This window comes from Astyanax mexicanus, chromosome 19, assembly GCF_023375975.1.
Source record: "Astyanax mexicanus isolate ESR-SI-001 chromosome 19, AstMex3_surface, whole genome shotgun sequence".
NCBI lineage: Eukaryota > Metazoa > Chordata > Actinopteri > Characiformes > Acestrorhamphidae > Astyanax > Astyanax mexicanus.
The window spans coordinates 14,772,699-14,794,272 of record NC_064426.1 but is presented as its reverse complement, the minus strand read 5'-3'; the positions used below and the strand labels follow the sequence as shown (position 1 = coordinate 14,794,272).

Below are 21,574 nucleotides of genomic sequence, written 5' to 3'. Positions count from 1 at the left end.
CTAAAAGGACATTAAAAAAAAGAATTAGTTGCAATAAAAACATGTTTATTTATTTAAAAAAATTAATGGATACAGTGACAACAAATAAGTTTTGTTCTATGATTATTTTTTGAGACTGACTGCTTTTTACCATGACCAACATTAATAAAACTCAGAAGACGTGTAGGTTCAATTGTCAAGACAACTAATGCATGGAGTTTGGTTTGGTAAGCCCTTCTCTGAATGTGTACATTTTAAACAATGAATTATGAATATAATTCTGTAAATTTTGTAAATTTGTGAATGGAATACCACTGTAAGTTACTGTCCTGTACAGTTGGGTCTTTTATATTCTTACCCATCTGTTAAGGGAATCCTGCACCTCTCTATCTCCTGAAAAATACCCCTCCACAGAGCCGCCACTTGACGCTGTGGAAACAGAAAAACACAGTTATGGTTACACTTTTCCAGATAACATGATCATATGGGGTCTGTATGGGTGGCTTAAATGCAAACATGTTTAAAGAACTAGAGACCCTGACTTCTCAATACTTAAAGAATTGTGTTATGTAATCATTACAGAAAACATTCAATGGTTCGAATATAATACTGCAGGAGTGAAAGGCAGAATGGAATCAGCGAGGTCTTTTTATAAGATCAGCTTGACCGCCTGATTCACTCAATGATGAGGAGGAGCTTCATCAAACCTGGTATGGGTTTTAAATGATTCCTAACATTTTTATAGTTGTAGCAAGTAATAATGCAGCAGATACAGATGTATCACGGTTTAAATATTAAACTCATCAAAAATATGTAGTGAAGTACAAGTGGAAGTAAGAAAAAAAAATACTGCAGAAAAGCACAGATACAGCATTTTTTACTTAAGTACGGTAGTTCAGTAGTTATTGTTAATACTTATTCATTACTTAACACCTCTAAATGCCTAAATTGGAACCAGTATGCTTTGCCCATGGTTTCCATGTAGGCCCCTCATATGGAAGTCATGTGTAATAGGACCAGGATAAGTTAAACAAAAAAAAAGGGCCCCATCTGGGTTGTACACTGAGTTTAAGTTGGGCTGTAAACTTATAGAGAAAAGTCACCTGAACTGGTGTCTTGGGAGAACCTGAAGACGACCACAGGAGAACTCAGCTCGTCCTCCACCTGAAAATGTTATAGAGCATTACAGAGAAAGAGAAGAGTGAGAGAGAAACAGAAAGAGAGAGAGAGGGAGAGAGAGAGATAAAGAGAGAGAGATGGTATCTAACATAACTTATTGACACTTCTATATGAATATGAATCACAGCGGGGTTGTATCATGCAGAAAGCAGCACTGGTTTGTGACTTGTTCATGTCCAGCTTTCAGTCTGAATCACTGGGATGTGATGTCATGAGGAGGTTTAGTGTGAGGCGCTGGGCAGACTGGTTAAACTGGACGACATGGCTCTTGACCTGAAGTCATGCACTGGTGCTGGAATGTCTCGCTGGATCCAGGAGTGATGCTCTAACAGCCTGCATTCCATCTTCACAGCAATACAATGAACCACAACTAAATAAAGCAACAGGCTAGTACCTCTTAGTTTCCTCATATTCCTCACTATATTTCGCAATTTGTACTTTCTTTCTTTTTTCCTTCAGAATTAACCAGGCTGATTTATGTACTGTGCTTTATGACTAATTCAATATGCAATGCAGCTCAGTTCTGATTGGCTGCTCTGTACTAAGCCTTGTTCAAAAACTGTTGTAGGCTAAATGGACAGGGATAAACTGCTGAACAGAAGAGACTAAATTCTTTAGGCTAAATGAATGGTGACAACCTGCTTTAGGCTAAATGGGTGGAGCTACAATGCTGTGGTCTTAATGGGTGACGTTTACATTGATTAATTTGCGATATATTGTTGTTTTGCAGTATATATTGCGATATTGTATAATATATAACAAATAACCCAAATCTTGCCAGAAAATCAATACTATGTCATGATATTTATAATGCAATCTGTGAATCAATGATTTGAGTGACGTAAATGGTATTTCATGGACAGCATTTGTAATTTGGTAGGTATTTTCATGTAAAATATGAACAGTGCATTTGTTTTCTTTTCAAGCAGCAAACAACCTTAGAAAATGTAATTTAGAACTGAATGTCCTGCAATGTGACTATTGCTATTGTTTAACGGTAGTAGGCTGGTGAGAACTGCTTTTTAGGTGGGAACAAAAACTGCTGTAAACTATGTATGGAGCTAAACTGAAAAAATGTTAGGGCTGAGTGGGTGGGGCTATACTGCCATAAGCTCAATGAGTGTAGCTTACTTGCTGAGGGAGTGTTTGGCACTAAAATGGGTGGGGCTAGGATGCTGTGAACTGATTGGGGAGAATAAACTGCTGTGGTCTTAATGGTTGGATCTAAACTGCTGTAGGCTGAATGGGTGGAGCTAAACTGCTATGAACTGAATGGGTGGGGAAAATTGTTGTAAGCTAAGTAGGTTAGGCTATTCTGCAATAAGCTGAGTAGGTGAGGATGAACTGTAGCTAAACTTTATATGTTCTTGTGTTCAGGTTTGTGGTATTTTATCGTACATATAAAGTAATTTTTTCTCACCTGTAGGTGTGAAAATCCCTTAAGGATAAGTGCAACTCTATAATATCACACAGGTTTTCCTTATACAGTAGCCTCCCTTTCCATTCTACAACCTGTCAGGTAACAAAAGAATAGGAATGTGAGAGTATCCTGTCTGGTCAGTGTCAAAGTAGCATTCAAAGCCATTAAAAACCTGTCTGTGCAGTTTTTACCAAAAATCACAGCTTCACAACCTGCTGATGCCACAGGGGCAAATATTTCTCATTTCATTTAAACAATAATAACTAGTTCATAAAAAGCTTAGGGGCCAATTCCGTAACATATATCCATGTATTCTTGAACAACAACTACTGCGTTTTAAACAAGGACCTATACAGGACAGCGAATCAGAACTGGAACTTCTTTACATATTTCCATCTTGACAGCACAGTCTAGAAAATTGTTGTGTAAAAATTACTTTTGTTGTTGCTATTAATAATAAAGATTTAAATAAAAAAGAAATTATATATCTAAATCTACACTTAAACCATTTTAAAATGAAATGCTATTTAGCATGGTGGAAACAACATACATGAGCAATGAGCCAGCTTAAAGTTCTAATTTAGTGATAAAATCATATTTACACAATTTCCCCCTCAACCCAAACATAGCCATGTGCCTGAATAATGTCAGAACTATAGTTTTAGCAATGAAGCTAGGATGCTAATGTAGCTTACAAGTAATAAAAGCTTATGTTCACAAATTAGCATGATGCTAACTGTTTGGCTAAATCCACAATCTCTCCTCAAACTGTGTGAAGGCATTTAGTAGCCACCTATAGACTTCCTCATGTAGTTTCTGACACTGTATAATTCTCTGTTATCTATAAACATGGACTAGGATGCAGAGCAAAGGAAAAAAAAAAGTCTGTACTTTTGTTCATGTTTATAGTTTACAGTAAGTTTTACATTTTACTGCACCCTGAACCAGCTCCACAGGTCCAGGTCACCTAATAAAGATCTAAATGAAGGCAAGAGACTGTGTGCTTGCTTGCGTGCGTGTGCGTGCGTGTGTACTTAACAAAATGATCTGGATGGTGGTTGACTTGTCAGTTACAAAAGCCATATGGCTCCAGCGCTAAACTACAAACATGTCTTGGCTGACTGGCTACAGTGCTGTGCAAAAGTGTCTGCCCTCTGATAAAGAGCTGAAGCTGAAGTGGATTTTGGGTCCTACAACAAGACAATGACATAAAAAAAAAATATAAGAAATCCCAACTGAAAAAACCCTTCCCTGTATAGTAGAGACATTAACCAAACTAGAGCAGACTAATCTCGTATTTTATACCCCTAAATTCTAAAGAAATAATGATTAAGTAAATATCCCAATACTTTTGTCCATGAAGTTTTAAATTGCCTCCAAAATTTACACACACCCTGTCCACTAGTCAAGTCTAAATGAAACTGCTACTCTGGGAAAATATGGAAGTGACACTAAATAGGCTAATGGATAATGCTAGCTGAATGGGTGAAGCACCAAGCAGGTTTCCACACAGCAGATGGGCTGGAGAGGCTAGTGCTAGTGCCCCCTAAGTTTAGCATTTAGCATACTAGCACCTGGCTAGCACCCAGCCAGGTGCTAGTATGCTAAATGCTAAACTTAGCAGAGCCTACTACAATATTTTAAGCTAACGCTACCTAACAGGACACTGTTCTGAATGGACACAGAGAGAACTGAGAAAGGACAGCTAAACTATGTAATAAAAACAGAGAATATTACAAAACGTTCTTGTTACAATGTTTAAAGCAAGGCAAAGCTAAAAGTGGCTTTGTAATGCACTGCTATGTGGCTGTGGGCATTATGAAACAGCCAAATAAAAGCAGACTGGAAAATCAGTGTGGGTTAAATAACAAAGTAACAAACCTTGTCACACACTTACTATTTATACATAAAACAACTACAATGTACCCAATATCTTTAACCCATAAGAGCCCAGACCCATGTCCAAATATTTATTTTAAATGTAAATTTAAATCAGATAAATTCACTTAAATATTTTGAGGTTAAATCCTGATGTAACAAATGAAAAGTTCATAACTTTATAACTATATTTTAACATATTGTTTCAGAAATCATGTCAGTGCTAGTTATATAGGATGTAAAACCTATAAACAAAGAACATGAAACTAACCAACATTCTGTAAACTAGATAAGTGCATTCCCTGAAGGAAACGCAGGATCTAAAACAGCTCCCACTGTTTGCTATGGTGGTTGCTATGGTATTGCTAAGGTGTTGCTATGGTATCTGTGGTGGTCGCTATGTTTTGGTAGGTGGTTTGCAAAGGTGTTGCTATAGTATCAGTGGTGGTTGCTATGCTGTTTTTAAGTGGTTGTGAGATGGTAGCTAAGGTCTTGCTATGGTATTTGTGGTGTTTGCTTTGTTGTTGGTTTGTGGTAGCTAAGGTGTTGCTATAATATCTGTTGCGGCTGCTAGGTGGTTGCTAAGGTGTTGCTATGGTGTTGCTAAGTGGTTGCTAGGTGGTAGCTAAGGTGTTGCTAGGTGGTTGCTATGGGGTTGATAAGTAATGTATTTGCATAAATAATGTTTTGCAATTCGCAACCATAATAAGGTCAGTATCAGGAGTATGACATGAGTTAAAGTAAAAGTAAAAGACTTAAAGTGAAGGACAAAGTGATTTAAGTAACTTTCCACAGCTTTTAATGGGTCTGTGACATTTACATCACCACGGGCTCCTTTGGTTTAAGATATAGTATTCAGTTGTTTAATTCATTAATTTAGAGGAGGGCAAATAGTTTTTCACAGCACTGTAATCTACCATTAAGGAGAAAAGTGTGATTAATGAGAATTTTCACCAAACAATACTTTAAACTTTAGCCTGTCGCTCAACTCAGGTCAGGTCCAGCGCTGATGACCCACAGGCCATCAAAGCTCTATGAGGGACATCCTTTGGATGCTGTGGAAACATGCCTGATGCACTGATCGGTGAAGAACCCTCAGAGCGCGAAGTTGCAGGCAGACATGGTGAGGGAGGGAGAAGTGGAAAAGACGAAGCAAGCAAAAAGAGAGAGAGAAAGAAATAGAGAAAAAGAGAGAGAGAGGTGAAGTGCAGGAGAAGTGTGAGGTCAGGCAGAGAGAGGGTGGGTCCCACCTACAATAGAGAGAATGAGCGAGCCCAGGACGTCCCGCAGTGAAACCCCGGAGATAGGCGGGACCCGCGAGCGAGACACCGAACCCTGAAACCAACGGCACCCGATTCTCACTAACACACACTACTGCAGAGCCCCACACTCACACACACACACATACACACCACTGCCAACTAGAGCTGGGAGATAATCACATATTTCAACATCAACCATTCATTTAGCAGATAACAATTACTACTCATAGTAGACACTAAAAAACACAAAAAATATTACTGGATAATTCATAGAACACATAATAGTAGATTCTGAATAATTCATAGAGAATTACACTGCGTTTCATTATGCAAATTGGATTTAAGTGTTATAAAGATTTTTTTTTTTTCGTTTTTCAATTAAACTCATGGATGGTACTGTGTCTCAGGGCTCTTTGGATTACTGAAATCAATCTCAGACACCTGTAATAATTAGTTTTAATTAGTAATTAGGAAGGATATTACACATTGTTAAGATGGCCACAGGTTTCAAGCAACATGGGAAAGAAAAAGGATCTCTCTGCTGCCGAAAAGCATCAAATAATGCTATGCCTTGGACAAGGTAAGAAAACATTAGATATGTTATAAAAATTAAGTGTGATCATCGTAACGTGAAGAGATTTGTGGCTAAATTTAGAGCCCAGATGGGTTTGTGCAGATAAAGGCAAAATGAGGAAGGTTTCTGCCAGGCAAGTTCAATAGATTAAGAGAGCAGCTGCTAAAATGCCATTATAAACCAGCAAACAGGTATTTAGAGCTGCTGGTGCCTCTGGAGACTCGCGAGCCTCAAGGTTTAGGATCCTTCAAAGACTTGCTGTAGTGCATAAACCTTTTATTCAGCCTCCCCTAACCAGAGCTCACCAGCAGAAACGGTTACAGTGGATCCAGATATACATGAAGACTAATTTCCAAACAGTCTTGTTTACTAATGAGTATTGTATAACCCTGGATGGCCCAGATGGATGGAGTAGTGGGTGGTTGGTGGATGGCCACCATGTCCCAACAAGACTGCGACGCCAGCAGGAAGGGGGCGGAGTCGTGTTTTGGGCCGGAATCATGAGGTTAGAGCTGGTAGCCCCTTTAGAGTCCCTGAAGGTGTGAAAATGACCTCAGCAAAGTATATAGATACAAAAAGAAGAACCATGCCTTCCGGAGCAAAATCATATTCACGCATTACAATGGACCATCTCATGCTGCAGAGAATAGCTCTGTGTGATTGGCTGCTATGGTCATAAAAGGAGAGAAACTCCTTTTTCCCCTGACCTCAACCCTATAGAGAACCTTTAGAGTATCATCAAGCAAAAGATCTATGAGGGCGGGAGGCAGTTTACGTCAGAACAGCAGCTCTGATCATGCAAAGAAATTAAAGCGGAAGCTTTTCAAAAACTCACAAGTTCAATAAATGCAAGAATTGTGAAGGTGATATCATAGAAGGGTTCCTATGTTAACATGTAACTTGACCTGTTAGGATGTTTTTAATTAAAAAAGCTTTTGATTACAGAGAATGTGAAATCCTCCAAACGCTGCAAATTCAACAAATGACCATTTCAGTTCTTTATAACCTATAAAATGTTTTAAAAATCTGATGTGCATAATAATTTGGAACAGTACATTTTGAGTTTTTTTATTTTTAAAGAATATACTGTTTTCATCGGGAGGTTGGTTTAATAAAATTCGATTTATACTCTAACGGGTGATGACTTTTATTATACTGACTGTGCATCGGCCATTTATGAAAATCAGGGAAAAATATAATTTGCATAATAATTTGGAATGCGGTGTAATCATAGCAGAACAATTCATAGTGGATGCTGAATAAACTACAGTAGATACATAAAAGATTCAAAGCAAGAACTAAAATTTAGAATAGTTACTCTATAATTCATACTGGATATTAAATAATCATAGAGGATACTGAATAATTCACAGTACATACTGATAAATTCATAATGGAAACTCTAAATACAAAAATCATTGCAGACACTGAACAAATTCAGCACATTTATTGTTCTAAAGAATTATTGCTAAAATATCTTGTTTGTACCGCCCAGCTCTATCGCTACACACAGACACAGACACACACACACACACACACAACAGTGGCTGCTCTTTACCATGCTCAAAGCCTCGAGGAGAGAGATTTCACTGTCGATGACATCCTGATGATGGTGACACAGGGAGAAAGGTCTGGTTTTAAGGGGAGTGATTAAAGCACTAAAGATAAGGGCCATTTTATCTCCTTTACACCTAAAAGCCTAATGTGCCACTTGATCACTCTAAATTACATTTAATTTAGGGAAAAGTGAGATTTAAAACGATAAACATAATCTTAAAAGAGCATACACTGCCTGTGACAAGTCTGGGGACACCTTGCTGTTCAACAAAAAAACAATAATATAAATCCTAATGTGTTTTAAAGCCTTGGAAAAAAAATAGCATTTTGTGTCAGCAGTCAAAAGGAGCTTTAACCTGTGCTTTCACTCTGTGCACCACAACCAAGGATCTAATTTGTGTAGATGCAATGTTTTTCATGAACTTTTAGCAGACTGTCTAATAGTTGTGCACTAAATGTAATGTGCTAGCAAACACGATAGCTACACAGCACTGTTTTTAACAAAGATAGACAACCTTGAGGTAGTTTTATTTATTTCTGCTTTATGTCTGCTGATTATATGTTTACCAATATTCAAAAAAGCAGTAAGACACTATTTAACAATAATTAAAAAATAGTCACACAATCTTTTAATTTCTTTAATTTTATTAACATCTGCTCTTCTTTTTCATAGACAGTCAAAGCTGAAGAGTGGTTCTATGAAAGCAAGGTGTCCCCAGACTTCTGATGGACAATGCATAATACTCTGTTTCTCAGAGAGGCTTTGCCTGCATGCTGCTGAAAGCTTTAAAATGTGTTTGTTCACCTACCGAAGTCTTTATGGAGGTCAGTGACTTTAGCTGCTCCAGTAGTGTCTGACTCTGTAGAAAAGGCAGAAAGGTCAAAGAGGTCAGCCGGTAATTATTTCTACCATGTTTACAATACTTAATACAGTTATCTATACTCACACTGAATGTTCTTCACTGTACCTAACTCTTACTGTACTACCAATACTATTTATTATTTTATAGTGCCCAATATAATGTGCAGAGCACAACTATGTGTTTTAATAAAGTGGCCAGTAGTGCATTATGACTTTAGCATTAGAGGTGTAACGGTACATGTATTCTATGGCGTCACATCAATGTCAAAATTCGGGGGTGCAAAAACTTGCTAGCAAATAAAAAGGGAATCGGTGCAAGCTTCATTTTTCTCCCCTCGGGGGCTTTTTTCCTCGCGCACTGTTTGAATTACCTGCAGCAGCAGTTTGTGCTCGACTGAGTTCTTTGCGCTCGAGTTTTAAAAGGGGTGGTTTTGAAAATTTGGGGGTGGGGCCGAGGTCACCTCCTCAGCTAACGCTATTGGCTAATATCTCCAGGGTTCGTGACGGACCGCCTACCTCCACGAGCCGGACGGCAGGAGAGTTAGCTAGCTGGCTGTGCTAACATCCAAACAGCCCGCTCTGTGGCGCGACCCACTCTGTCTGACCGAGTTTAGTGCCCGGAGCGACCGGTGCTAACCCAGGCAGACAGAGCCGGCAAACGATCTCTTCAGGCGAGAGAGCATAGCCAGCTAGCTAACTCTCCTGCTGTCCTTCTTTCCCTGCCCTCCTCCGGCTCGTGGAGGTAGGCGGTCCGTCACAAACCCTGGAGATTTCAGCCAATAGCGTTCGCTGAGGGAGGTGACCCCGGCCCCGCCCCCAAACTGTCAAAACCAGGTAATGCTGCAGGTAAGTCACACAGCGTGAGGAAAAAGCATTCGAGAGGAGAAAAATGAAGCTCGAAAACAACATTTTCTTCATCGCACACACATGATTCCCTTTTTTTGCTCGCTAGTTTCACATTTGTGCTCACGAGAAGTTAATTTACACACACAAAAAAAATTAAAACACGCTGGTAATTTTTTTTCACCTTGTATTTTTGTGCCCCCGACTTTTGAGATTGATGTTACGCCATAATATTCTTTACGAACCGTCACAGTATAGGGGTCATGCTTCGGGTCGCGCGAACGCACGCATAATACATGGGACAGGCAGGTTATAGAAGACTTGTGGAACCAATGAATGTAACCCAGAAAGTGTATCTGTAGCACTGTTACTTTTAGGAACTCGCTCTTAATTTTAACAATCTAATGCTTGAATTCTTAAAAGAACTCAAACACTGAAATGCATCCAGTACTATGCTTAGGAAAAATATTTGTAGTTTAAGCAGTTAAAGTAATGCTGTTGTTTTTGTTCCTAATAGAGCACCACAATCAGGCTCACTGTTTGTTTGTTCCAACAAGATCTAAAAGGTGAGACCTCTTATGATGACAGTAGGAGAGAACCCTGGTTTTAAGCACATAATAAAAGAGCTCGAGCCCTTTTACAACAATCTATCCCAAAAAATGAAACATGATTATAATGAAGTTCCATTGTTATTATAAAGTTAATATAGGTGAGGCTATACAGAATGCCCAGTGTATTTTTTTTCCCCCCACTAACCAAATCGAAAACGTACTGAACCGTGGGGTTCATACTGAGGGGTGAACCGAACCATGATTTTTCTGTAACGTTACACTCCAATTTAGTAGTGTAGTTAATATTTAGTTAAGTGAATAAGGAGATATTTTGTAGATTGAAGAGGTACTCTCTGTACTTACGAGGTGGGCCGAATGCCTGATCCTCTCTACAATCCCATCATGCCCCAGGTACTGCAGAGACAGCCAGAGAGGCAGAGCACGCAGCTTCTCCACTGGCTGACTGGATGTTAGGCCTGCTGCTAGAGACTGAGAGAGAGAGAGAGAGAGAGAGAGAGAGAGAGAAAACAAATAACAGATTTTTTTATACAAGTATAGGAGAGAAGCAGCACCCCCCTTCAGCTTCCCAGCTAATTTTCTAATTTCTGTCAGCACTCCCCTTGATTTAGCATAATTATACACTGATTTACCAAACCAGCTTTTAATATGATGATAGCTTTAAATAATACTATATATATATATATATATATATATATATAAAATCTCTGTTCTTTTTTTGTGTGTGATGATTGTTGTGAGTGTTTACTTACCAGCGCTGGATCCTCGTGTCTGTAGAGCGTGACAGCTGGCACAGCCGGCAACCCGAGCCAAGGACCCGGGGTCAGCGTCATACTGTCACACTTAGTGGCTGCCTGAACACACAGAGATACAAAGGCAAATAGACAGACATACAGGCAGGCAGACAGACAGACAGACAGACAGACAGACAGGATCAGCTAGATTTCAGAACAGACAGAAAAAAAGAAGCCAACTGTTCAGTTCTGACTGGCTACCCTGCAATAAACTGCTGTAGCTTGAATGGGTGGGGCTAAAGTGAGGTCAGCTTAAATCATATGAAAATGTATTCATGGTTATGTGTATACATTTTTCTATATGTTTACATTACATTACATTTACATTACACAGTTTAAAGCTTAAAACGGGCCCTTTAAAATATCGCAGACAACTTCCAGACAACAACGAAGACCTCACAAGTCAAATTAAGCAGTGTGAGGGAAGAAGAGGCTAGACACTCCCAACAATCACACACAGATTTGGCCCATCATGAAATGTCTAAAACTGTTGGGGTTTAAACATGCCTGTATCATTACTGTAAAAATATATCATTAGAGTTTTAAAGAAAAAAAGCTATTCTCTTAAATAAAAAAAAATGTAGCCTACTGTGACCACAGAGGAAATTTGTCCAAGCACCAGGGTTGCCAAGTTGACACTAAGAGAACAGAGAAAAAAGAATTAATAAACACAGAATATTGCTAACTATAAACTATAAAAGTAGCATAGTAGCATAGTAGCATGTTTAAGTAGTGTCAGAAGCATCCCTTTATTATGCCTATTAAAAGCAAGAATTAAAACTTGGGTTGATTCTGTCATATGGAGTTTTACAGGTTCTCACTAACTACCGACTTTTTGTTCATTAGGGTTTATTCTAATGGTATAAGGGCAGTTTTCCAGACAGGGACTTAATTAAAATTAATGGACTATACATCATTTTAAATGGAGGATTTTAAATGAAAAGGCCAATTTAGTCTACAACTAGAATTAATCCCTGTCTTAAAATATTACCCATAGAGTTTTATAAGTAAACACTCTCCATGTAATGTATATAATTGAATCTACTAATACTAACCCCTCAACATGCAGCCAGACATTATACTGCACACACAGCTCTTTGAGGCGACTCAGTTTATCTGTATGACCTGCGCCTGGAGTTCCTGTAGAGAAAAAAAATGAATAAATTAATATTTAAAAACATTTAAAGAAGCATTAAACATTATATTTTCTGCAGTAATAATATAATCAGGATGCATCATCAGATAATAAAATGTTAAAACAGGTTACGATTAAGCACCAGCCCAACATCATTCCCCCAGTCCTATTTCCACATGTCACTGTGCTTTAGTAAGGTAACCACTAGCGTAATAGGGATGGGCTTTCAGCATTTGAGTGCAGCATTGCTCCATGTACAGCTGGGTTATCAAGGCTGTTTGTCAAGGTGTTTGAGATTAAAGTAGTTAAAGTAAATGTGGACAATGTTGGTTAGTGTTGTTATGCTGCAACAGGCTAACATAAAATTATATCAGTCGTATCAGATAAGCAGACCGGCCACAACTGATCACTAACATGGCAGTAACTACCGGAAATCTATCAGAAACACAACAGAGCAGTGGGCTTTTTTAGAATAATGGACAAGAGGTGCATAAAGGTAACAGAATTATTTAAAATCCACATTTTCGTTTTAATGTGACTTTATAATGTCTTTAATGTCCAAACAAGAACACATTGCAAATATACAGCTCTGGGAAAAAATTAAGAGACCACTTCAAATCCTGAATCAGTTTCTCTAATTTAGCTATTTATAGGTTTATGTTTGAGTAAAATGAACATTGCTGTTTTATTCTATAAACTACAAATCATAATATTGTCATTTATTTACATTTTGCAGAAAATGAGGAATGGCTGAAATACCAAAAAAGATGCAGAGCTTTCAGACCTCAGATAATGCAAAGAAAACAAGTTCATATTTATAAAGTTTTAAGAGTTCAGAAATTCAATTTGGCGGAATAACCCTGGTTTTTAATAACAGTTTTCATGCATCTGGGCATGTTCTCCTCCGCCAGTCTTACACACTGCTTTTGGATATTTGGATAACTTTATGCATCAGTTCAGCTTGGTTTGATGTCTTGTGATCATCCATCTTCCTCTTGATTATATTCCAAAGGTTTTCATTTGGTTAAAATCAAAGAAACTCATCATTTGTTGGTCTCTCATTTTTTCCAGAGTATATAAATACATTGTCATTGCTTGCCACTGTGCAACTGTGCAAACTGGCAAAAAACAAGAGCTTCACATCTGGGAAATTGGACAGCTGAAGTCATTTCACACACTTATTCTCATTTCTTACTGATTGTTCCTTTAATAAATAATATGCTGCTGTTATTTTTCTAATTTAACCAACCAGCATTTGCTATTAAGAGCAAAGGGAGCTTCCCCGTCTCCACATCGTCTCTGATCAGCTTGTCCAGCAAGGCGATGTCCTGTGAGAAAAAAAGAGCTGACAGTAAAAAACAACATTTCCACCTTTAACAATATAGAAAAGAGAAAGAACACTGATAACAAACCATTTGGTGCTGAGATCCAAACATGGTGTTGCAGGGCACGATACAAAGACTGGACAAGGGCAACCCGAGCTGCAAACAAAGTCACACAGATCTGATTAACAATATTAAATAAGCAAAAAGGTTCTACATACTACTAAAAAAGAACCATCTATAAATTGTTTTTCAATTTAAAGAACCATTTAATCAGACAGTGGACCAATCTAAAATCTATTTTTTAAGTATATATGGTCAAAAACCATTAATAAGAGGGAATAATGAAATTAAAGTAATTCCAAAATAGTTACAGTAGAGTTACAATAGAGATCAGTGTGAAAAAACACTCTAAGTGTACCTGGCTGCACAGATGCTGTCCCAGGCCAGGCCTGCAGGAAGCGCTCTGGTAGATTACAGGCTGTTTAACGCTGAGCACTGTGAAGCCCTCTGTGGCGTAGTCCTCATATCGAGCGTTAATAACCAGCCTACACACCTTTACCAAGCCCTCACGATCATCTTCATGATAGTACGCTGAACCATTTTCATACCTGCACAAAAGTAATATATATAAATATTTTCAGACATTCCAACTCAACAGATGGCATTAAAAATAATATAGCGTAGCATATAGATATATATATTTTTTAAAGGTAATAGTAGATTTATGTACATATTACATTACACAGATGTTATACTTATACCTCCTGATTACTCTGGAAATCCACAGTATTACTATTAAGAACTTGAATAAACTTTATTCTAAATGTAGTGAAATGTAGCCAATTATTAGTATTAATTCAGCTCTCTGTAATAACACCTGTACTTGTTCTGTTCTCAAAATAAATGCACAATAATATCAGAAACACATGACATTTTATTTAACATTTATCTTAACTATACAATGTTATCTTACCACCTACCTCTTATTAATATTTTTATATTAATAGTGCTAATTTACAGTGGTGTAAAAAAGTGTTTTCACCCTTCATGATTGTTTATTTTTTAATGTTTTAATTTTTCAAACAAATGTAAATACTAGCCAAAGAAAACACAAGTAAACACAAAAAGCAGTTTTTAAATGAAGGTTTGTATTATTAAAAGAGAGAATAAAATCAAAACCACATGAGCCTGTGTGGAAAAAATAGTTTAAAGTATTTTTTTTTTTCAGTGTAAAATTTCTTCTGCTTGCCTTGAAATGGTGATGATGAAAATAGTTCATCTCACATATTTGCAACCACCCCCTGCAAACACAAGTCTAAACAAATCTAAAACAGAATTTTAAATGTTATGTTTCAATGTCCAATGTTATATGTTGATCTTTCAAAAGTAATAAAGCAGTGAAACATTAAAAAACGTTTGAACATGTGGCGCCGAGTGGTCCAGCGGTCTAAAGCGCTGCCACTATGAGCGGGAGGTTGCAGGTTTGAACCCCAGCTCATGCAGCCTTTGTCATCAAGCTGCCGACGCTTAGAGGAAGCACAATTGACCCTGCTCCCTCCGGGTGGGTAGATGGCGCTCTCTCCCTACATCACTTCTTAGGTAAGCTGATGTATCCGAACCGAGTCGCTGCGCTTTCCTCCGAGCGCGCTGTAATGCTGCTCGGCATCTCGAAAAAAAGTGGTGGCTGACTTCACATGTATCAGAAGAGGCTTCACCCTCCTGGTGTGTTGGGGCATCACTAGTGATAAGGGGAGTCCTAATGAGTGAGTTGGGTAATTGGCCGTGTAAATTGGGTAGAAAATGGGAGTATTTTTTTCATGAAAAACAAATGAATTATCCTTACTAAACCATTACCTGTAGGTGAGGAATTCCACTGCACTAAATATTTACTATATTGATAATAATTAGTAGATAGATTCCTCGCACTCGCATTCCTGCCCACACCTTTCTACCTAGAGCTCCAGCCAAAGTCTTATCTATACTGACCTGAAGAGTCTGCAGAGCCAGAGGGTCGTATCTGAGAGGATGCGGGTGGTCAGTTTTCTGAGCCTGTCTCTGTCCAGGACGGAAATGTAGGCGGCCAGACTGTGTCCCAATAAAGCCATGTGTCCTTGCTCCCCTACATATTGCATTCTGCTGAAGAAACACACACACACACACATGCGTCAATAAGTATTGGTTTATTATGAACTCATGATAATGTGGAGACTACAAGCTAATATTCTAGCTTAGAATTATAACATGTTAAAAAAGTCTTTAGAATTAGCAATACCAAATTTTTACTTTTTCCCCCAAACTAATATTTTCACAGATTCCCCTGAAGACCTACCGGTGTGCCTGTTTGTCCTCGTCGTCATGCATGAGATTCTGAACAAGCTGGAGAATAGTTACCACATTCTGACCACTGAAACAAGACAAAAAAAACAATACACATTTATAAGACTCAGCAAACAGACATCTTAGATTAACATTCTGTATAAACTGTTCAATCACAATCAGTTTCAGAATGATATTGATGATGTTGATGACAGTAACAGGGAGAATTACGCCTCTGTCATTCTCACTCTGGGCTGGACACTTCTAATGCACTATGGAACCTCGCTGGAGCTGCAAGAGAGCCCTCTCCAGAACGACATAACACAGAATAACTTGATTAATATGTATGTAAAAAGCTGTAATATTACCCTACAGGCTCAGTCCAGATGCTTCTTCCACCTTAAATGCTGCTTCTGTATTTCTTAGCTTGTCAACAAATGCACATGTACAGCTGTTCAAGAGTGGGTGCTCGAAGTGAGATTTGTATTTACAGCAATGATACTGTAAATTATCCTCTCCAACTGAAGGCTAAGCCCAAGAGCAAAAATACCAATATCATCAATTTCATTTAATTTGTTATACTGCGCTCCTAAAACACATTCCAAAATGTTGTGACAGGGCAATTTACGGCTAATAATGAGGGTTTAAAAAATGGCATAATGATGTCAACAACTGTTTACCCATAATCACCCATGAACCCATGATTCTTAATGCCAGGTTCACACTACACGATTTTAGCCCATTTTTTTTAGTCGCAGACAGTTTTTTGTTGATCGCCAGCAAAAACAGTCGCAGACGCCTAGACGTGAGGAACGGTGTGTTTATTTATTTCCTTACCGCGTCTGCACGGAACCGATTGGCAGAGGAGAGCGTTTGGTGATCTTACCCCACACGTGATTGGTCTGTGAGTTTACTGCGCTGCAAAGCACGTATACAATTAAATCCTTCTCAGTTTGTTGGTTTGGTTCTGCATTGGACAACATTTGGGTCCGGACCGCGGTCCGCCTATAAGTGACCTCTGCTCTAGAGGAAGCCCGTGAGCGAGTCCCTTATGAATGGGAGTAAATGGAGCTAAGAGCTAAAAACCTACAATTAAAAATAATAATGTACTTGTTCTGAGTATTTCTTTAATTAAAGTAAGAATAATGAGAATAAGAAAGTAGAATAATGTATTTGTACTACAAAAGCAAAGAACGTGACCCAATATATATATCAGTTTATCTACAGAAAACAGGTTTTACAGTGTAAAGCATTAGCATTACTGCTACTGTGAGCTAATTGGTTGGCGAGCTGATCCTGGAGATACAGGTAGAGCATGTTTAAAAGGCGTATAACTGGAGTTTAAAACAATAAAACAAATTATGTCTGTGGTACTGAAACATTCGTCTGTGTTGAGGACATAAGTATATATTTCAGTATAAGACTGAGCAAACATTTATAAACTCAGTTGCTTCATATGAAGCCGTTCATGTTGGACTCATTGCGAGTGCTTGTGTGTGTTTAGTTCAGGTGTGTTCTCGTGACGAAACGTGTTTCTGGAGAGCAGCCAGGTGATTCGGCGATTTCACAGGGTAAAAACTGTGTTATTTGTGAACCTGTGACGCCGATCAGTAGTGTAGTGTGAAATTCTCAACATCTGAAAGTGTGAACAGCACAATGACCGATGACTCAAAATCATTGTGTAGTGTGAAATTCACAACAACTGAAAGTGTGAACAGCACAATAACTGACGACTCGTCATGTAGTGTAAACTACAGAGCCTCAGATGGCTCTGCAATCAGTCACATTCAGCAAAAGCTGATAGAAGATAGAACCACATGGTCGAGGGTTTTCCTTTGATAAAACTTCATCAAGAATTACAATAACAGAGTTAAAGTTACATTCACAAATTCAACTAAAACTTATTGTACAAAAAGAAGCCTTATGTTACCCATGACCAGAAGCAGCAAAAACCTTCCTGGTCTTCTGTTTTTTTTTGGTCACAGATGCCTCTGGGATGGACTATCATACAGTGGAAATGAGAACTGTGGTCAGATTGTTGTTTAGTTTTTGTTTTTTTCGGCTTCAAAAAGCACTGATGGAAAAGGACTGTCCACACTATTATCAACAACCAGTTCAAGGGCCAGGGTCTGTCATTCTATAGTGTTGTGTCAGTGGTGGCATTGATGTAGAAGAGTATATTGATATTTTAGGGCATATATATGCTGACTAGAAATGTTTTCTAGAAATGTACCTGCATTTTTCAACAAGACAATGCAAAACCACATGTTCGTTTTTATTTTATTTTTCTAATTTTTTTCCATTTTACACAGCCAATTACCCAACCCACTCATTAGGACTCCCCCTATCACTAGTGATGCCCCAACACACCAGGAGGGTGAAGACTAACACATGCTTCCTCTGATACATTGATGCGGTTCTGATACATCGGCGCACAGACGCCCTGTGCTGCGGACATCACCCCAGGAGTGATGTGGGGAGTGAGCGCCATCTACCCACCCAGAGGGAGCAGGGCCAAATGTGCTCCCTCTGAGCGCCAGCAGCTTGATGCCAAAGCTGCATGAGCTGGGGTTCGAACCTGCGACCTCCCGCTCATAGTGGCAGCGCTTTAGACCGCTGAACCCCTTGGTGCCCAAAACCACATGTTCTTGAGAGTCCTGCTACCATAGCAGTGGTTTGAGCTGCTGAAGGTAAATGACATAACAGGTGGACTTACTCTCCCTGCAGGGGTCCGGGGATATCCCTCCAGCTCAGCCTCCGTCTCCCTGTGTCTTCTGCTGTCTCTCTGTACATCAAACACAAATACACACACACACACACAAAAAATCAACACAGACAGCCTTACACACACTAATGTCCAAGTGTTTGTGGACACTGCTTCTAATGAATGCTTTCTGCTTCAGACACAGCTGTTTAAATGCACACACAGCTTGTCTATTAATCTACTCCCTGTAGATCAGTAACGCCAATTAAATAGGACTCTCCGGGGCAGATTTACATGACTCTGTTGGCACCATGCCTAATACTAATGTGGGCTAGAGGGGTAGCCCTCCAGAATTTTACAGAACAGAGATGTGGAGCAGTGGAATTGAATACTCTGAAATGATGAAGCAATTCTTTTGAGATGAGATGGGAATGAGGTGTTGTGGAGATCATTTATCAACTAGTTTACTTACATTTGTCCACTCTCCAAAATCTTCATGGCATCAGAGAGGTGACTCCCCATCTCAGCGAGCGTTGGGTCCATCTGAAAACATGTAGAAAAGTAAAGGTTTTAAGTTTTAATTTGTTTTAACTGCAATTTATACCAAAACATTACCATATACCAGATGAAAAGACAATAAATTATAGTATAATAATAATAGTACAAGTGTGTTACTGGTTGTTGCTCTCAGAGTTGAAATAAGGGAACATATTCTCTACAGGAAACAAACTTGCCAGTGGTGGTTTAGTGGTTTTAGCACTGGGTGAATTGTTCACATGGTCGTAGGTATATATATAAATTCAGTTGTTTTTTATATTATTTAAACATGTTATGCATTTTACATTAATACTAGTCATCCAAACTATGAAAAAACATATGGAATAATTTAGTAAACAAAAAACATGTTAAACAAACCAAAACTTATATTATATTTTAGTTTCTAAACTTAAATAAAGGAAGCTCAGTCAACCTGTAAATTTTCAAGAACTTTAAAAGTATCAACTGCAGCCACAAAGACAATCAAATTATATGATTAAAATGGCTCTTATCAGGACTGCCCGAGGAAAAAAGGAGCAAGATTTACATCTGTTGCTTTAAATTCAATAAGTAAGACAAATAAATGTGTGTTACATTGTGCAGAAGTGTGCAATTCCTAATTATTTAAAACATTGTAGAATAAAAATATGAAAGATTACCATTTCCATAATCTTTTATTTGTGGCTGAATGTTTGTCCTATTTTATGCTTATATGTGAAAAGTAGTAAATACACAACACTTGTGTATTAGAATGTAGAATGTGCAATGGTGTTATGTATAATTATGCACCAAATTAAACAAACTAAAAAATAATAAAACAATAACATATAAAATAATTTGACAGATACGCTTTGTATTCTATGTTAATTAAATTAAATACAGTAAATAAACAGTAAGTGTGTATTCAGTTATGTACAGGAGTGTATTTATGTGTGTTTTTATTATTTATTGGATTTAAAAGGTTGGAAAAATAAAAATCAAATATAAATGTGCTATTATTTTTTACATATGAAACAGTACCAGTCAAAAGTTTGGACACACCTAAAGCTACACAGAAACAGATGTGGAATTGTTTAGTAAACAAAAAGTGTTAAACAGACTCTTCTAAGTATCACATTTATCTTTGAGGACAGATCTGCACACTCTTGGTATTTTAATCTTAGTGTTTTTATGAGGAAGAGCCACCTGGAATAGTTTTCTCAGCATCTTGAAGGTTCCTGGAGGTGCTGAACAATAGTTTCACGCTGTGAAGCTCCAGCTCATCCCAAATCACCTCAAATCACCATTGTAGATCAGGTTTAGGTCAGGGGATTGTGGAAGACTTGGCAAAACACTCTTTTTTCTGTTACTACATAATTCCATGTTTGTCCTTTAATTGTATTCATGTTTTTTTATTATTAATCTACAGTGTAGAAAATAAATTAAATAAAAAAAATAAGAAAAACACTAAATGAGAAGGTGTATTAAAACTTTTGACTGGTACTTTATATGTTTTAATGTTTTCTTAAATTGTTCAGTAAATAAACAGTAAATGTGGATTGAAATGTGTAGTAGTGTGTCTCTGTAGGATTTAACCTATTAACAATTAATTGCATAATTCTTCATATTTGCTAATACTAAGCACATGCAGTGTATTAATCAAACCTAAAATTCACTGATGAGCCCAGTTGTCCTGAGAGCTGCTCCTCTGCTAGTGTCCTGCAAACGTGACTGAGCTTGTTTGGACTGCAGTGTTCTTCACTTTCCATACATGGAAACTACTCTGCCAAAACAGCCTGTTTTGAATGACTGTTTTTGTGACGTCATAAAGATCCAAACACATTTGCATACAATATATAACCGCCCATTCTGGCAACAGACAGTTAGCTCCACCCATAAGCTTGAGTTGGAAGTTATAAGGAGTGTTTCAGGTTGGTTTGCAGATGCGGGTTATTTACATATTTAGTAATAAAAGTACAGTAAAAAAAAAAAACATTTATTTTAAAAGGTAAAGATAGACAGTGATTTTAAAAATAAAGAATGACTAGTTTTTTAAATGTCATAGGTTAAATCATAGTTTATAATATGTGGTCCCTAAGGGGCCAGCATGCAAGAATATTACGTGCCTTTTAATTTAAAATACCTCAGGCAGCAACTCCAGCTAAGAAGTGGATGAACCAGAATTGAACATTTACAGTGTGGGAGTGGCTCTGCTACACAAATACCACCAAACAGGATCCTCTCAATGAATAGAGGTGAGACAGGCATGTATGCATGATATCAGAAAACACAATCACCAGAATGCATGTGTGCATGAGGCCAAATATGAAATGAAACAAACTTAATTTTAAATTAGTTTTCTACTAAGCTTTTTTGGAGCTTATGATTAATAGTCACCTCCTACAGAAAAGCAGAGAGTCCTCCTACACTACCAACAGAGCAGAGAAGTTTAAATCAACAAATATATGGCCATGAAGATGATAAACTCTCGCTGTTATTCTATCTGCACTGCCTCAAATCATTAGAATTTATGTTATTCAGTTTAAAAGCAGGACCAGAGTAAGTGTGGAAACTTCTTCTGAGTATCTAGGAGCTTATGGTCAGCAGTGGTCCTCCTAACAGAAACAACACAGGGACAGACAGGGTGTGAAGTTTAAAGAA

The 21,574-nt window shown here is 37.9% G+C and overlaps 1 protein-coding gene across 4 annotated transcripts in view; it reads right to left on the bottom strand.

Moving 5' to 3' along the window:
• The window catches only part of pdxdc1 (pyridoxal-dependent decarboxylase domain containing 1), a 31,118-nt gene that overhangs the window by 7,723 nt on the left and 1,821 nt on the right, over nucleotides 1-21,574 (bottom strand). The window contains exons 2-16 of one of the 4 annotated variants that reach the window (XM_007235334.4): nucleotides 18,870-18,940; nucleotides 18,410-18,478; nucleotides 15,707-15,781; nucleotides 15,364-15,513; nucleotides 13,796-13,985; nucleotides 13,465-13,533; nucleotides 13,302-13,380; nucleotides 11,973-12,057; nucleotides 11,507-11,555; nucleotides 10,876-10,977; nucleotides 10,469-10,594; nucleotides 8,659-8,709; nucleotides 7,851-7,895; nucleotides 1,083-1,143; nucleotides 338-408 (exon numbers count right to left, since the gene is read on the bottom strand). In XM_007235334.4, the coding sequence (XP_007235396.3) occupies nucleotides 338-408; nucleotides 1,083-1,143; nucleotides 7,851-7,895; nucleotides 8,659-8,709; nucleotides 10,469-10,594; nucleotides 10,876-10,977; nucleotides 11,507-11,555; nucleotides 11,973-12,057; nucleotides 13,302-13,380; nucleotides 13,465-13,533; nucleotides 13,796-13,985; nucleotides 15,364-15,513; nucleotides 15,707-15,781; nucleotides 18,410-18,478; nucleotides 18,870-18,940 (1,293 nt within the window). The remainder of the gene's footprint in view (nucleotides 1-337; nucleotides 409-1,082; nucleotides 1,144-7,850; nucleotides 7,896-8,658; nucleotides 8,710-10,468; nucleotides 10,595-10,875; nucleotides 10,978-11,506; nucleotides 11,556-11,972; nucleotides 12,058-13,301; nucleotides 13,381-13,464; nucleotides 13,534-13,795; nucleotides 13,986-15,363; nucleotides 15,514-15,706; nucleotides 15,782-18,409; nucleotides 18,479-18,869; nucleotides 18,941-21,574) is intronic. The other 3 variants (XM_007235335.4, XM_007235336.4, XM_007235337.4) reach the window with 3 other exon arrangements.